The sequence below is a fragment of the Xiphophorus hellerii genome, chromosome 23 (assembly GCF_003331165.1).
Source record: "Xiphophorus hellerii strain 12219 chromosome 23, Xiphophorus_hellerii-4.1, whole genome shotgun sequence".
Classification (NCBI taxonomy): Eukaryota; Metazoa; Chordata; class Actinopteri; order Cyprinodontiformes; family Poeciliidae; genus Xiphophorus; species Xiphophorus hellerii.
Window position 1 is genome coordinate 14,165,233 of NC_045694.1, and position 18,321 is coordinate 14,183,553.

At 40.9% G+C, this 18,321-nt stretch overlaps 2 protein-coding genes across 2 annotated transcripts; one reads left to right on the top strand and one right to left on the bottom strand.

Annotated features, from left to right (window-relative positions):
* Positions 1-1,251: 1,251 nt before the first annotated feature.
* LOC116714792 (phospholipase A and acyltransferase 3-like) lies at positions 1,252-6,791 on the bottom strand. The gene is given in 7 exon segments (XM_032555543.1): positions 1,252-1,826; positions 3,446-3,640; positions 3,642-3,665; positions 3,667-3,716; positions 5,615-5,723; positions 5,977-6,049; positions 6,657-6,791. Coding segments are annotated over 6 exon segments (516 nt in total). The 5' UTR covers positions 5,992-6,049; positions 6,657-6,791; the 3' UTR covers positions 1,252-1,703.
* A 4,310-nt stretch (positions 6,792-11,101) lies between these two features.
* Positions 11,102-18,156, top strand: ints5 (integrator complex subunit 5). The gene is given in 7 exon segments (XM_032555548.1): positions 11,102-11,443; positions 13,119-13,278; positions 13,280-13,372; positions 14,195-14,626; positions 14,628-16,166; positions 17,111-17,305; positions 17,307-18,156. Coding segments are annotated over 7 exon segments (3,009 nt in total). The 5' UTR covers positions 11,102-11,366; the 3' UTR covers positions 17,820-18,156.
* The last annotated feature ends 165 nt before the right edge of the window (positions 18,157-18,321 follow it).

Sequence of the window (18,321 nt, forward strand, 5' to 3'; positions counted from 1 at the left end):
TGAAATATCTTACATTTTATATGCCAGATATTTCCTATGATATAAACAGAAACTTTCCGTAAGTAGGAAAGAAATAAAAATACATCCAAACTATTTGGACTATTTCTGAGTTATTATTGTGAGGTAATAAATCATCTGACAGTTTTGTGTCTCTGTTGTGTTCGTAGTCTGAATGGTTTAAAGAGCTGCTTTCAGTCCCATCTTAGCCTTAACAGACATAAACATGCAGTAAAAAAAAATTGATTTTCAATCAGTGTTTTGCACCAAACAGTTAATAATAATAAACAAGTTTTCACTGAGGCTCTGGAAGAGCCATATAAATGAAATAAGTAATGATTGATATGATAGGAGCAGGAGGCTTTGACACCTGGGTGGTGTGTGTGTCGATGTGGGCGTGGCTGTCATCAAGTATGAATGGGAAGGTTACTGACCTGCTGGCTTTGTGTGTGTGAGGAAGCGGGTGAGCGGGGCGGTCAGTCCTTGCAAAGTTTGGAGCATGATAATCAAAATGGAATAAATTGATAATTGTGACAGAACAAAGAAGAGGTTTGGAGTTGATTGATACACGGACAGATGAGATTCCCCGAGTTAACCCAGTGCGGCCCTTTACCATTATTAGTTTGCCGTGTTTTATAATAATAAATCGTTTGTTACTATTAAGTCTTTGGTGCAAAAAACTGATTGAAAATCGATTTGTTCACTGCATGTTTATGTTTGTTAAGGTTGAAATGGAGCTGAACATGAAAACGGCTCTTTAAACCATTCAGACAACCAGCACAACAGAGACACAATCAAAACTGTCAGATGATTAATTACCCGCGATAATAACTCAGAAATAGTCCAAATAGTTTGGATGTATTTTTATTTCTTTCCTACTAACGGAAAGTTTCTGTTTATATCATAGGTTTGTGGTGCCTTTCTACCCTAAAGAAAGATATAAAACTTCAGATATTTCACAAAGAGATTAACATTCATAGAAAAACCTCATATAACCTTATATTAAAGCAGAAAGTACGGCGGCCACCGTAAGGAAGGCTTACAGTGTTCAATTATGCCGCATGAACTGATCAGTACAGTATTGCGAGGGAACGCAAAAGAGAAAATTTCCATGTCCCCTGGAGGGCTCCGTCATAAAGTGACTTTCAGGGCTGCGTAGAGTTTTTAAACACTTTCAGACAAAACCTGACAGGATATCTTTACCTTAATTTTCCCCCAGTAACACTCATTGACAAAAGAAATTGGATACAAACATTCACACATGTTTTTGTTTATTAACAAACAAGGCATGTTTTGGCAATAAAATTTTTCATTTTGATTTTCAAATTGTTACACTTTGATTGCAGTCAGGTAAATGTCTTTTGTGTTTACAAAAAAGTTAACAATTCATTGTTCAAAATATTGTCCTATGAAGTTCATATATTAAACATTTAACCTTTTTTTCAGCATATATTCAAATAAAAATACAAATTGTTGTTTTTGTGCTTTCTGTAGAAATTTTAGACCCTGAAATAGAGGGAAATGATCAAAACATAAACCTTAAAAATCAGCTGATGGATAGTTAAAGACGAGTTGGAAGTCAGCCAGTTCCATTTAATATCAGATACATTAGGCAGTGTTATCTGTGATCAGTAATGGTAAGTGGCCCTTAGGCTTCGCTGGTGATGAGTTATTCAAAGCTCCTGAACACACCGCTGTGGTTTCAGTCACTGGGTGTCCTTCTTTTCCTTTTTGCTGCCTCCGAACACAGCGCTGGCCAGAGCGAAGACACCAAAACCCACGACTGTAGCAACACCAGCCATCATTGCAACTTCACCTGCATGCTGCACCTGCAGCAGAGGAAAATTAAGTTTTAGTTACTTAAAAAAAAAAACTAAAGCTGAATTTAAACTAAAGCAGCTACTCAATCCACAGATAGATTGGTTTATTCATATCTGGTTAAAATTATCTTTTGAATTTTTTTATTTAACCACAGTATTTTAGTTTTCATTTTGCTCTTGCTACTGTCTCCATTCTGCCCTGGTGCTCCTGATGTTGTTTTAGATTAGAAATGTGTAACAGTCATTGAAGTAAATATGGTTAAAAGGTTAAAATATGTAACAAGTCTTCCCCAGTGCACCACATATCTACAAGACAATAAATAAAAGGTACAATTAGAGACTAAATGATCTGCAAACCAAACTGAGAAGTCTTTTTTTATTAGCTTTAACACAGAGGCTCTTACCAGCAGTGTCCGGTTGTATGCAGTTCAGCTCCACCTAAGTTAAAGTGATCGCAATCGTTTTGCCTCTAGAAAGCTCCTAAACTACTATTTCTTTTACATTAAATGTAGTTACACCTTTGCTCATGTTCTTTATTAATTAATGGTTTAGAGCTTTACATTGTGATATTGAGATACTTGTTAGAGCAGCTTGTGTCTGAAAATATGGGACTGATCTTAAAATAAAGCCAGGAAGAGGAAGAGAAGGACAGAGCTATAGGTTTGTGGTTAAAGATCATGTTGTATCTTATCATATGTTAATGTCAGAACCATAAAAGTCCTAAATAACCCACAGTCGAGCTTCCTGTTAGTTTTCAAAAAGGAGAAGTAATTTTAATATGCAAACCGTATATGGGTAATAATAATAATAATAATGCATCAAGTTTGAAATGTAGTGCTAGTTCAAATTTTCCTGACTTCCTCACTATAAAAAGCAGCTCTACTTGAACTCCTATTCAACCTGCAGACTTGGTAGTTTCTAGTTCTGCTTTGAGGGGTCGTTGTGTTATGCATTAAGGTCAGAGTTCAGTGTTCCTGAAGTACTGTCAACATTCTTCACAATATTAAAGGTTATGCAGAATTCACATTTCTGACATTTTTGAATTTATATTTGGGTCTCAACTGCTTCAGAAAACAAGCTCTTAAAAAAAACAAGAAAAACAAATAAGCACCCAGGTGGTTTTTGGAAACAAGTTAATATTTTTTGATGTCTGGAAATTGAGCAGTAACAAACACCTCCCAATTGTTTAGTGACAACCAAAAGGCCTTGCGCCATTACCTAGCAACCCAAACCCTCACCTAGTAACCCCAATCTGAGCTCCAGCACATTTGGTCAGCTGCTGAATAATGGCTGCAGGAAAAGACAAGTGTTTTGTTGCCTTATTATCCAGAAACCACTTGCTGCATTCTTGTTGTGCAGGAGGCTCTACTTCTGCTTTTCACAGCTGTACGATTATATAATTGTGATGTTTGAGTGGCCAGGAGCAGCTTATTTGGATTTAAAGTGACAATATGCCCTAAAAAATCTCAATATGAAAGGATCTCAGGGTAGACAGAACTGACCAGAATAAAATCTCCTGAGCGATTTTGTGCAGAAAACGTCATGAACATATTTTGTATAGCACATAGACCTATCCTAACCTGTCTCAATATGTACGTGATCTTTTACAGAAAACCTGAGCTGCCTACCTGCCGGGATTCTGCCTTCCCATAGCGCAGCTCGTTGACAAAGTGTTCGCAGTTTCCCCTGAAGACGCAGTACGGCAGCTCCCAACCAACCATGGTACAGGCCTCACGCACAATATCATGAGGCGGGCGGGGCTTGTACTTCTGGTCCAGACCGTTGTTTATCAACCACTTGTCTGTTCCCACCACGTCCCAGAGCTACCTCCTTCTTGACGATGGCCTTCGTCGGCCAGGACGGACATTATGCTGCTGGAGCCTGCAGCAGGAACTTCCGCTGATAAAACACAAACAGGAAAACATCACGAGGGCGCGACTGGTCCTTTTTTTAAACTACCACTAGAGACAAAAACAGATACATTTTGGCACTATTTGCAAAGTAAATCCATGTGTTTTTACTGTTGTGTAGAGGATTAAAAATGGACTTGGATGAAGTTGCTGGAAGCTCCCTATTCAATTTAGTGCTACTTTACAATGTACATTAAGTCAAGTTAATTCAGACAGAAATATATAATTAAATCAACTGATGGATTCAGTCAAAGTTATACTATAAAACAGGGGTGTCAAACTCCGGTCCTCGAGGGCCGGTGTCCTGCAACTTTTAGATGTGCCTCTGCTGCACCACACCTGAATAGAATAATTAGGTCATTAAGGCTCTGGAGAGCTGATCTACACAAGGAGGAGGTAATTAAGCCATTTCATTCCACTGTTTTGTACCTGTGGCACATCTAAAAACTGCAGGACAGCGGCCCTCGAGGACTGGAGTTTGACACCTGTGCTATAAAATGATCAAATGCAATTTGTTGTGCAAAGTGGTAAAAGTCATCTAGGGAAATCCAGGTGATTGAATCAAGTTATTGACTTTGCAGCACTCCTTCCTACTGGGGAAGCATGAGGCGACAGTAGACAGTAACTGTCATGCTGTTGGTAGGTTTCAGTGGACCCATATATAAAGAGAGACAGAGACATGAAATGTTAAATTGAAAAAAAGGATAAATACAAAAACTTACAACAAGCCAGGAGAACAGAAAAGGCAGGAGGCAGGTGCAAGGAGAGCATGAAGGGAGGTAACAGGAAGAACCAGCAAGGAATGAGAGGAAAAGAGATTTATAAATACTGGGAGAATGAATACTGGAGCAAAACACCTGGGCTGATTAGCTAATCGACTGCAGGTGTGAGAGGAGAGAGAAGAAGGCAGACTGTGAAGAAAGAGAGAGAAAATGTTACAGGAGGCAGAAAGTACACAAACAGGGGAACAAGGAAATTTATCTAACACTAACAAATAACTAGACATAAGGAACATAACAGAACTAAAGCAACCAAGAAAGAACTGAACCAAAGGAAAACAGAAACAGGCTGATCAAATCAAAACAAGAACGGATAACGAATCAGAACCAAGAGCCCAAAACAACTCAAACAACAGAAGACAGTAACATCTCATTTATAACCGGAAAGTGTTCAAATGTGTTCAAACGACTTAAATTTGTCAGTGATATCAACCCAAACTTAACCATGTTTCAGATCCCATTGGGATTTCCTCATTGTTCTTCTCAGCAATCAGGCTAACTGCTAGTAGCAACAGAAGCTAACAAGGTAAATCTCTGCATTTTGTTCTTTAAATACTTTAGCAACTGTGCTCATTACAGTAGGTCTTATAGTACAACTGGTATAAATCAACAGAGGTGTTTCCAATAACAGTTTCCTTTATATTCGTTGTCACTAAATTGTATGTACAAGGCAGCCATATTTGATTTTGAAGATGGTGTTAGTGAGAAAACTTTAGCTTTCCTACTTTAAATAGTCACTTCTACTGATATTTTGATTAAATTTCAATTTACATTTCAACTTTTAGGTACAAATAGAAGAGCGCTGATGAATAAGACCAATTTTCTGTATTATTTTCTGTTCTGTTGACTTGACACAACAAACTAAGAAAAGCCTGAGTTTGTTCTAAAATATCTGCACAGAAAGTGTAAAACTCTGAGAATCTCTGTTTATTTTCAAACACAGCTGTCTTTAAAGCTGACAGTAAATTTATTTCAGATTTAAAAAGTTATAAGAACCTCTACTGTTGTCTGACAAAGGACACACCCACTGAGGTTGTGGGCTGTCTGAAGCTGCTTTTTTCCCCTCAGTCTGGCATTAGGACACCAGTTCTGTTTGTGTTTCACTCACAGGGTGGTGCCAAGTGAACGACAAAGCCCTCGCCCACATAGACAGCCCAGTGCTGGTATGAGCCACGGTCGATCTCTATCAGGTCCCCCGGCTCTGGTTTCTCATCATACTGGGATTAGAAGACAGACAGAAACAAGTTGAACAATGCAACAGATTTTGTGCACAACATTTGACCTCTTTTCACTGCAAAACAAGAGATAGTTGTAACAAACACAAGATTTTTAGATTCAACTACAGTACATATACTATACCTTGTTTTTCTATTCACAACAATTTAATAGTTAGACTGTGCTTTACATATTTTCTGTAACGTGCATGGTCACACGTAATAACAAGCTTCTATTTAAAAACAGCCTCCTCACCAGTGTTGGAGCCATGTCAGGACTATTTTTAACCCGCAGTGGCTTGAAATGCTTTCACTTTCTGATTAAACACCTGCAGAGACAAAATAAGCTTTAACACAAATTCTTACAGCAGCTCAAAGCAAAAGATTGATTCTAATTGTTAAAACCATCCTATCGAAAGCATGAGCATCAGTGATTTACTTTTAAAAGAATAGAAATAACACATAATAACACTAATACAATAATAATAATAACACTAATACAATAATAATAACACTAATACATTTAATTAGTGTTATTAATAATAACATGCTTATTTGCTCAGAGCAGACTTATTTAGGATATTACATATTTACTACTACTACTTTGATGCAAATGTATTTGATTCATTTTATAATAGAATAGAATACAGCAGTGACATCATGAACAGCAATAAATACTTTATTTACCGCGTTATTAACGTATAACGTCCCAGTTTTAACGACTTGCCCAACAAAACGAGTCGTAGCAGAACAAAATACTAATCTTTGAACGCGAATTGACCCGAACTGGTCTGTCCTTGCATCATCCCAGCCTCCACGAACCGAGCCGCTGATCCCAGATCAGCTGTGAAACGCCCGAACGCCACACCAACGGAACACAGTTACCAGAACCGCCCGGTACCGACCCATTTTAAACGGTTATAATGCCGTCCTTACCTGAGGCGACCGGCTCGGGTTGTTCTGCGAAGTGCCAGGCGCCACCAGTGACGCCGAAGTTAAAGCTCAGCTGCTGGCGGATCAGCTGTCCGCTCCTGACACGTGACCCAACGGAACAAAAAATAAAAACATGACCGCGCGAGCGAACGTCACGGTGGACTCACGTTCCGTCATCTTATTGGATGCGAATATTCTTAAATGTTGCTATTTAAGATTCAAATGGTGACGACTGTTTCTATTGCGGTTTTATAACGATTCGGTTTTCATAAAAACGGAGGTCTGAATAAATGAATAAATAAATAAATAAATAGCCAATGCAGCACCTTTAAAATCTTTCGTTTAGACCTTATTCCCCTTTATTAAAAAAAAAAATCACCTTACAAGCTTTTTAAATGTATTTTGTTGGTAATTTATGGCGTAAACCAACGCAAAGAAGTGAGTCAAGTTTGTCAAGAAATGTCGGAAAAGTGTGTTGTATTAAGGATTTCTGCGTCAATTCTTTATAGAGACACATTTCACTGTAATTACAGCTTGAAAGGCTTTAAGGAGTGTCCCTACCAGCTGGGTACACTAAAGCTTTGTCTATCGTTCTTTGCAAAATAATTCAAGCTCAGGAAGACTTGACAGGATACTGGAGGTAAGCACCAAATATCAAGTACTGACAGATTTCTCAACTTCAATCTCAAGCTCTTTGCAGCTTCTTATATTTAATTTCAGTTTGGGATCCGTTTAGTGTTTTTGAATCTGAATTAATAGCTTTTTGTTCACAGATTACCCGGATCTTAATTTGAATCTGAATTAATAGCTTTTTGTTCACAGATTACCCGGTGCATGGCTCCATCCATCTTGGTTTCACGTTGTTTCACATTTCCTTGTATTTCCCAGACATGACTTCAGGCAAACTAACTGAGACTTCTAACGGGTTTCTTCTTGGCACTTTTCCACAGAAGCCAAATGTGTAGAATGCATTAAATCAGGGGTCCCCAAACTTTCTCCTGTGAGGGCCACATAACTTGTCCCTTCTCTGATGGGGGGCCGGGGTCATTTTGTAACAGAAAAAGTGTGACGATTGTAAGAGTGCTAAACATAAAAGTGTATTGTTTTTCAGAAAGCACAATCAAATAACCTTTTCTGGATTCTTCAGAGAACAAAAGTCAGGAAATAACACTATTTATGAAATAAATAATAACCAAATAACACTGGGTTCTCCACATAAAAAAAAGGGTTAGGGTCAATTATATGCATGTATAAAATAGTTACTAACTAATAGTTAATAATAAATAAAGTTTATTACTAAGGAACATTTTATTGCAAAAGTCCAACTTATCAAATAAAAATGCACATATATGAAAATACTCTGGTATTGTTCAGGGGGCCGGACCAAATGTGAAGGCGGGCCGCATCTGGCCCGCGGGCCGTAGTTTGGGGACCACTGCATTAAATAGTTTCTCTGTCAACAAACTCATATCTGAGGTATGTCTGCAGCTGTATTATACTATTTGTAGTTTTGTGGTATGTTTAAAGCTTGGAATATTGTTTTAAAACTTAACTCTGTTTTAAACTGAGTTGTTATTCATTAAATTTTTTGGTTTCACTCTCAACAATATAAACAAGCTTGTTTGTTGATTTTCATAATTGTTCTGTTTATGCCTTTTCTTTCCATTTGTCCAGTTAAAATGAATAAATAAATACATTTTAATAATTTTGTTGACATGAATTTAGAAATTGTTTTATGTTTCAATCAGCGTTCTTACATATAAACATGTTTTGCTTCCTGTCATAGTTTTAAATTGAAATCAACATTTAATAAAAACATCTTTCAGCATCATGAAAAGTTCTGGTCTTTTAATGACTTTGGTCAGAGGTGCCCAATAAAAGGTTGTGTGTGTATATTATATTGTTTGCATATTATATTGTAATATAATTACTAATCTTCATGGGTGATTTGAAACACACAGAAAGATTGTATCTAGTGACTTGGAGAATAAAATTTTTATCATCTGTCTGCTAAAATTTAGTTTGAGATTAAAAAAAAGAAGAAAGTTGATGCAGTAGACCTTTACTGTATATTAATAAGCAAACAGTGTACTAAGCTTGATTGACCAGAGCTAATCAGGATGGGTCAAACCATCATTTATCAATCATTTAGTCAAAGTTGCACAGATGGGGAAGATGGTGATCTGGGTGTTACACAAAGAAATATTCATTTTAAATGAACAGACTCAAGTTAAAACTTTCTCCTTTGACTCTGATCAATACATTCAAATGAAGTATTATCTTTCTTTAGACATTACTGTAGGTACTGATGTCTCGCCTGGGTAAATGTCCAACTTGGTGAGAGGACTCTGCCCTCTGTCCTCACTCATGACATTTCATCACACATCTTACATGTGATGAAATGCTGGGATTCTAAGAAAGAAAATATTGGCTTTTGGACTGTGCTGGTTAGATTTATTATAGTTTCTTTAAGTATCTAGATTTATTAAGTTGTCATACATAGAAAGATGACCGGTCACCAGAGCACCACATGCCTGACGGACACAATCATGTGCCGTCAAACTCATGAGGAACCATGAAGAAACCTTGGTTTTGTGGGTGAGAACCGTAACACTGCACGCTCAGTCAGACAGCCACAAAACTCACACCTGCTGAGAGTCGTGACTGTCACAATTTAAAATCATTCTACTTGATGCACCTATTCACATTTTTTAAACAATTGTTTGGATTTTAAAGTGAATGAAAAACTGAAGTGACATCTCTACTTTTTACCACATATTGCTGTAGGTGAAGTTAGCTCTGTGGTCAAATAGTAATCCCAGCATATTCATCTAAGGAGATGGGTTGTAACTAATTACATTTACTTGAGTAACTTTTGGAAAACATGTACTTTTAGGCAGTAGTCTTCCTATATCATACTTTATACTTTAACCTGAGTAATATTATTATGAGTTATCACTACTTTTAGTTGGGAAAATGTTTTAATACTCTATTCACTGTGAGTAACTTCACTGAATAAAGAACAAACATGTTTCAACCAAAAACACGAGACACAGAGACAAACCTGCAGTTTATGTTAAAGTGAGACCTCTTGTTCACACACAAGCTTTCCTGTTTTTATTTTATTTTCCAACTCGGAAGCCTGCTGTGACATTTTTAGATGTGTGTGTGGGTGTTTCTTCTGATTTAATTTGTTTGTTATTTATTTGTATCCTTTTATTCATTTTAGTCTTTAAAATACCAGACTTTGGACATAACTTAATTTTTTTATGACATAATTGTAAAATATTGAGTCAGACATTATGATCAGTTCATAGCTTTTTACCATTTTTTTTTTCACTCTTACTTGAGAGATGTCTTTGAGATTTGCTTTTAAATTTAGTAGTATATTGAGGTATTTCTACTATACTTGAGTAAAACTTTTGGTTACTCTACCCACCTATGTTCATCCATCCATTCATTTTCTTCCACCTATCAAAGATTTGGCCACAGGAGGGAAACCCAGACATCTCTCTTTTCAGCAACACTATCTGGCTCCTTGTGAGTAATTTATTTATTTATAGTAAGTTTTCCCAGCATAAGAAATAGTCGTAGTTCCTCCTCAGAGTAACTGGTCTGTTCTGGGCCCTCTTCCTCCTAGACGGATGCATTCAGGAAGCATCTTTATCAATTTGTCACATTATTTCTACCCCACCCTCCATTTCCCCCTGCAGGGCATCACTTCTGCAGAGGATTACTGATCTTATCTGAAATTAAAATGCTTTGTAACATCACTGGTTAAAAGGGAAAGAAATAAGAAAAGAATAGTTAAAATAATCATGGACAATAAATGCTCAAACCAACACATAAGGAAAGACATTAACAGCTCACATATCACCCAGAGGGAAGTTTCTTTGGAATAAACATATTAATATAAATTGGAGGAAGGCATGGATGATTTAAAAGATTACATAATTTCACAATGTTGCGCAAAATTACCATCGTACCTCATAACAATAAACTTGGATTAAGGATTTGGATGAAAATTGTACATTTTACTAATTTAGTCAGAGATGTAACACATTTATTAAACTGTCGTTTCTTATGGGTTTTGGGCAGGCATGGAGAAAATTGTCAATGATAAAATTAAACACTATCAAAACCGTACCTATAAATGTTATAGTCAAGTTTGTACTGATGTACTGATAATAATTTGTTCTTTATAATTAATCTAATGCTCCTGTAAGGGAACTTCAATATGAGGTAAAATCCTCTGTATTTATCTCAAACTTCTACGGTTTCTCAATAGACTTCCATTCATATGTAAATACTTTAAAGTAAACTACAAATAAGAAAGTCACATTGCCGCATGTTCAAAGTTTATATTTGATCGACCCTGAGTGGCAAGAATCACAATGTGGCTTAGTTATGGCATAATTTTAAAAATATGTCTGTAACAAAAGATTTTTTAAAAGTCGAAAAGGAAAAGAAACGAAAGTTAAACCCACAGTCGCCGCTAGGTGTCGCCAGTGAGAACACTTAGTGGATATCCTGCTTCCGGTTTTTAACGGCAAAAGAAGTTCCAACTTCCGGCTGTGGACCGCCCTGTGGTTGTATTTGTCCTGAATTTCATTCAAACAAACGCCCAGAAAGCTCCCGATAAACCCCCCGGCTCGAGGCCCTGAGACCGAGGGACGGGTTGGATGTTCCGGCTTGGTTCTGAAGGGGTCCGCCATGTCTGTGGTTTTTGACGGGAGTCCGCTGAAAGCGATGCAGAGCTCCCACAGCCACACAGCTCCGGCCGCTCTGAGGTAGGAGGAGCCCTGCGCTGAGACATGTTCTCTGTCACATCGGAACCTTATTAAAGTATTAACAACTCTGGAGGTTTTGTAATATAATTTTTTACATAACCTTAAGCTTACGTGCGTTTTATTAAGATTTTTATCAAATATAAAGTAGGGCTGCAACTAACAATTATTTTAGTCATTGATTAATCTATCGATTTCTCAGGACAGTTGGTTATAAACATTGACACTATATACAGATTTTCATTTAAAACTTTTTTGTACAATAAAAGAAGTACAGCAAAAGATACAAATAAACAAGTAGCCTGTTGACTTTTTTTTGAATTAATTGATTAATAAATGGATAGCAAAAGGTGCCTAATAAGAACTTTTTTGTAGAATTTGAAGCTAAAATCATTCCACTTGAGTTTTACATAGAACATATTTACAAAGGTTTCTTTTATCAGTAAATGCACAATGTTTGTATTTTTGGTATAGTTTTGGATTAATTATTGATTTGAGTCTGTTGTTTTTTCAGCAGTTGGCCTTTTTGAGTCTCTATACTCCTGTTAAAAATTAATAGATTACTATATTAGTTGATAATTTGGACAGTCACGACTAATCCAATTAATCTCTTCAGCCTTCATTAAATGTACTACTTAATTGTGAAGTAGGAAAGAAATTTGGCTTACATTTACTCTTAATTCGACTTAGTTTATTTATACAGCACCAATTCACAACACACTTGTCTCAAGGCAACTTACAAAAAAGTCAATTGAATCCAACTGATCCTAGTATAAAGCAATGCAGTTAAGTTCAGTTTGTTATTCAAATTGGTGACAAAAGGTTTTCTGTTTATGGAAACCCAGCAGCACTGACTTACAGTTCCTCCTGAATGAGCATCTAGCTACAGTAGAGAATTGCTTGCATTGTGTTGTTGACTTTACAGCAATCCCTCATACGAGCAGGCATGTAGCGACAGCGGAGAGGAAAACTCTTCTCCATCAGGAAGAAACCTCCAGCAGAAACAGGTTCAGTGTAAACAGCCATCTGCCTCGACTGACTGTGGGTTTGAGAAGCAGAGCAGACACACAAAAAACACAGTAGCACTAGTCTAGGAGTACTTTCTGTGTTAAAAGTAAAAATTTCCACCTCAGTCCTTTGTACATCCACTTTCTGCTGCATCTACAGCTAGCGAGTCTTTTCAGTGAACGTCTCTACCTGCTTTACACATCTAGACACCGAAGATTTTTGACAGAAACTTCTATGAAAAGCATCTAAAGTTCAGTCAAATGGAAAGGGCGGCACCAATTTTCTAATTTGTCAGAGTTTCCTATTTACATGTAGGTCTGGACTTTCTTTCTAACACATGATCTAATCCCCTTGCAGCTCTGGTTGTATGTTTAAGGTCTTAGTTCAGCTGGAAGGTCAACCTACACCCCAGTCTTGGGTGTTTTGCAGTGTCTAAAAGGTTTTCTTTCAGGATTGTCTGGTATTTAGCTCCATCCATCTTCACATCAACTCTGACTGATTTCCCTGTTAGGCTTAAGCAAAACATCCCACTAATATGTATCACTGTATTAACTGTGTTTTCAGATTGTTATGCAGTTTTAGGTTTACGTTTTTGGCGTTTTGCATACCATTAAGGTAAATTTTTGGCATCATTTGTTGTCATACTTTAATCCCGTCCTTTCCCTCGCAGTGCCCAGGAACTCTCCCAGGAGATCAAATCCTTCATCAGCGGCGTCGACGCCGTTCAGGGCCGGAAGCTCGGCGTCAGGGAGCACGCCCGCTGCGCTGTGCGGTTGCTGCGCTCGGTCCCGGCCTGCAGGGGCGCTGTGCTGGAGCATCTGAGGGGCGTAGTATGACGAGCATGTGTCGACGTTTCTTCATAACCTGGAGACGGAGGGAAACGCCAGCTCTGGGTCAACCTCCAACCTGGAGGACATCATACAGGTGAGACTTCATCCAGGTTTCCTACGCAGCCTTAAAATATTTAGAAAAGTGGTTATTTCCATAATTGTTTAGCGAGCTGCAACTAACAATTATTTTAGTAATCGATTGTTCTGATGATTAGTTGGATAACACTTATGTCATGGGAAAATGTCTTGTTAGAAGTGGAACTCGTACATTTTCATCAATATTAAGGAATTATTGACTTAAAACATGCTGCTATTTCCTGCTGAAAAGTTACTTGTGACTTTGTGAGTTAGTTCGTTCTTATTTCCAGGGTACTAAAATATTTACACGAAATGCTGGAATAACAATACTTGCTAAAATTTGTGTTTTTACAGTTTTAGTGTCATAGATTTTGATAGGGCTGAACGATTGAATTAATCATGAATTGATTTACTGAAACAATTGTCAACTATTTTAGTAATCGATTAATCATTTACTGGAGTATTAAGACTCAAAAAAACGACATTTGTCCATTTAAATTCATATTAAAAATAGAAATTTGAAAAAACTTCTGTGGTGACATAAAAAATTTGCAAAATGTGCCAATTGTTGTGTCTGATTAATTGTTAGGTACTAATCAGTAAACTAATTAATAACTAAAATAATCATTAGTTGCAGCCCTAGAATGAAGCACATCCCAGTTGCTCCAGATATTAAAAGAAACAGTGACATGATCCTGAAAAAGAAGGCAAACTTGGCAACTTGGTGAATGTTTCTCAAATGTTTAGAATATTCTGAAATCTTGGAATATAAGGGATTATGTTCCATATATCAAATATTTGTGTGGATTATTCCTTTATCCCTTCCTGTCTGCTGTAGGAGGTTCATGGCGTCCTGTCGGAGTTCATCCGTCTGAACCCGCGGGCCTGGGCCCCGCTGGTCTCCACCTGGGCCGTGGACCTTCTGGGCCAGCTGAGCAGCAAGCACGCCGGCCGCAGGGTGGCCCCCCACTCCTCCAGCCTCAACGAGCTGCTGCAGCTGTGGATGTCCTGCGCCGCCACGCGCTCCCTCATGGAGGCCTACTCCCAGTGCCTGGCGGCCATGTTGGCCTGGTGCCCAGACGCCTGTGTGGACGCGCTGCTGGACACGTCGGTCAAACACTCGCCACATTTCGACTGGGTGGTGGCTCACATCGGCTCCGCCTTCCCGGGAACCATCATCAGCAGAGTTCTGGCCTGCGGGCTGAAGGACTTCTGCTCCCACGGGGCCAAAGATCAGGGGCCCCTGGTGGAGAAAGGCAACAGAGTGCCGAAAGATCGGCTCTGTGGTGGGGATCCTGGGCCATCTCGCCGTGCATCACTCCGACAGCATCAGGAAGGAGCTTCTCAGGATGTTTCAGGAGAGCTTGGCCCCCTCTACTCCCCTCTCTCCCTCATCCTCCTCCACTTCCTGGGAGGCGTCCCCCCAGCTGCGGCGCGCTGCCGTGCCGTTCCTGCTGCAGCTCGCCGCCATGTCTCCCAACCTGTTCGGAGCCGTGTCTTCGGAGCTGGTGGAGCTGCTGCGGCCTGCGGTGCTGCTGCAGCTGCAGGCTCTGCTGCAGGGCCTCCCCAGGGAGGAACTGGACAACATGCTGGGGCTGGCCGTCCACCTCATCAGCCAGAGTCCCACGGGGGGCGCCCGAGTCCTCCGCTTCCTGGCGGACACGGCGACGCCGGCATCCGTCATCATCTCCGGTCCGACGCCGTCGCCTCATGAAGGAGTCCGAGAAGGCTGCGACCGCTTACTGCAGATGCTGCTGCTTCATCTCCACAAACTGGTCTTCAACCGCTCCGAGGGGTCAGAGGTCAGTCCTTTCTGTTCGACCTCCTCTCAGCCACAGAGGGTCATCCCGTTTCTGGAGGAGCTGCGCTCACATGTCGCTCCGCTCTGTGCGGAGACTCTGCGCCTGGAGAGGAAGCGCCACCTCTGGCTGCATCAGCTGCTGTGTCTTCTGTCGGTTTACGGCGGTCCCAGCGTCGCCACGGAGACGCTCTGCCAGCTCCTCACCCAGGCCCGCAACCCAGAGGAGCTGGCTCTGGCCTGGCAGCTCCATGCCACACTGTCGTCCTGCATGGCCGGGCTCGTTCCGGCCGCCGTGACTCACTGCGTGGCTCAGATTCACACGCACACGCTGGGCCGGCGGCAGCTGCGCCAGCTGCTGCTCAACCTGGCTGCGGTGCTGCAGAGCCAGGACGAGGAGAAGAAGGCAGCAGCAGCAGGAGCTCAGTCCTCCATGGCTGCCCAGATCGGCTCCGCAGTCTCCGTGCACCTCCATGATTTCGGGCCTCTCTTGCTCCACGGAGACCCAGCCGTGTCTCACGCCGCCGTGCGCCTGCTGTCCTGCAGCCCACTGCCCCGCACAGCCTCCCCCGCGCACCTGCTGCTGCTCTCCAGAGCCGCCGTCACGCATTTCTTCCTGGCACTGCGGAGACGTGGGGAAGCAGGGAAGGCTGGCCAAGACGCGGGGCAGTCGGGCGAGGCTGTGAGCTGCTCGGTTCTGCTCCTGACCCGGTTCGCAGCATACTCTGCCCTCACCCTGAAGGCCATCCTTCAGCAGCTGGTGGAGGGGGCGCTGCACAAGGGCAACGCTGAGCTGTTCGGCGGCCAGATCGCCGACATGTCTGGAGCTCCTGTGGCCTCTCCGTCCGTGTCCCCTGACCTGGGCGCGTCTCTGCTGGACATTAACTGTCGGTTCGGCACCACGGTGAACTTTTCCGGCAGCGTGTGGTCGGTGTTCCACGCAGGAGTGATCGGGAAAGGACTGAAGGCTCGCACTGCTGCAAATCTGCTCGATCCATCAGAAGTCATCCAGGTGGGTTACTGACGGAGTTGTGATCAGAGGTTTACTCATTATGTACACCAATACTTATTAAATATGATCCTTTAACAATTAATTTTAGTGGTTAAATCAGCGAAAATACACAACAAATTGAGACCTGGGCATTAGTTCATTCATTTTTATTTGTGATTTTGTTGCAATTTCCCCTTTAAACAATTTAATGGGGCGTTATTATGTAATGTAACTATTTTATCTTTATATCATGTTATAATGTTATTCAATCATCAAAAACATACCAGGATTGTTGCCTTGACTCTTTCACGCATGTTTGAGAAATCCTCCAATTTTCATGCCAACCAGTCAGCTGTGTAAAACACTTGGGTGGGCCTGGCACCTGCCTTGAAAGGCGCAGCTCCTACTCAGAGCTGCAATTTCCAAGCTTCCGACTCACAGAGCAGTCCTCCCTGCAACTCCCTGACTCAGCTCCTTCAGACTAGCCAGCAGCAATTAGCAAACACTTGGTGGAACTGCACATCTGCTGAGCTCTAGTTTAATTGTAGAAATGTTGTTAAAGAGTTAATAGAGGAACCATGTTTTGATAACTTCCTGAAGGCGAAATTTCAGAAAGAGCAGGAGTTTTTAAAGAGACAGAGGCCTGATTTCAAGGCATTAAATTTCAAAGTATAATTCCTTTTAAGTCATATATAATATATGTAACATTTTTATAACAACTGTTGGTTCAGTCTTATAGCTAATTGTGCTATAAAATGGCACAATGTCCCTAGAAAACACACAATACTGCCCCGTTATATAATTGATAATAAATAAAAGTTCAAAAGTAATTTAAATACTAACTGTATGCAAATTGCTGACCATCACTTTGTCAATATAGTTGTTGATTCCTTCACATCCATAGGATCTAAATCAATAAGACCGAAGCCAGTTATGTAAGCTGCGTTTCTATATTTTCTCTGCAGAACATCCAGACTCTCCTGGCCGTCATCGTCCAGTGCTGCAGTTCGTCCAGCCTCAACGGCTCACAGTCGCCGTCCGATCCCGAAGAGCCGCCACCCATCAACGCTGAGGCAGCCAAGGTTGTTGCCGTCACGCTGGTGGAAAACGTCTGTCCAGACGTGGCCAACGGGGAGCTGTCCTGGCCCCCCGAGGAGCACTGCCCGCACCACCGTGGAGCGAGACATCCACATCCGGCGGTGCTTCGAGGCCCACCCGGTCCTCTTCCACCTGCTTCAGGTTGTGGCGGCCGGACGGCCGGCGCTCTGCTACTGCTCCGCCGTGCTCAGAGGCCTTCTAGCTACGCTGCTGTCCCACTGGGAGGGTTCCCGCGAGGCTTCATCAACAGACTCTCCTTGGCACCTGCAGGCCTCCTGCCTGCTGGTGTCCTGCATGGGCGAAGGCCAGCTCCTGCCACCTGTGCTGGCCAACGTTCACGAGGCTTTTGCTCACCTGACCCCATTTGAGGTGAGGCTGCTGCTCTTGGCCGTCTGGGAATACGTCAGGGGCAACGGGCCGCTGCCCCAGAAGTTTGTTTTCAGCTCAGACAAAGGCATGTTCTGCAGGGATTTCTCACGGGACGGGGACGTGTCCAGGTATGTGGCACCGATCCACAGCGTCCTGCATAAAAACATCGACAGACTGGGACACTTGTGCTGGCGGTTTCAGCTCTGAGAGGGAAACAAACTGGTGATGCAAGTCAGCAGTTACTGTCACACGGGGAGATCACTGTTGTTACTTAAAGAGTGGACTTAAAATTCATAAATGTAAAACTTTGTGTATAAGTTTGTGTTTTAGATTATATTTTCTGTACTTTTCCATTCAACTTCTATTAGAAAGCCCTGGGAACTGTTTAACTGTAAAGAGAAATAGTTTTCAAACTTAATTTGTAATTTTGGTTCAGAAAAACCACTAATTCTAGTTGTTCTGTAAACATACTTTCCATCTTTTGTTATAGAAAGAAACTTGTTTACACCACATTGCAAAATAAATCTCCATTTAGTTGTAAACAGCTGCTGAATTTGTACTTTTTTGCTGCATCATCAGGTCGATCTGGAGATCATTACAGGTAATAAGTTTGGCTTCTAAATTAAAATCAGTCATATTTCATTTTTATTTCTCCAGGTAGTTCAACATTGTGAGCTCTCTGCTGTCTTACGTAAAGCCACATTACAGT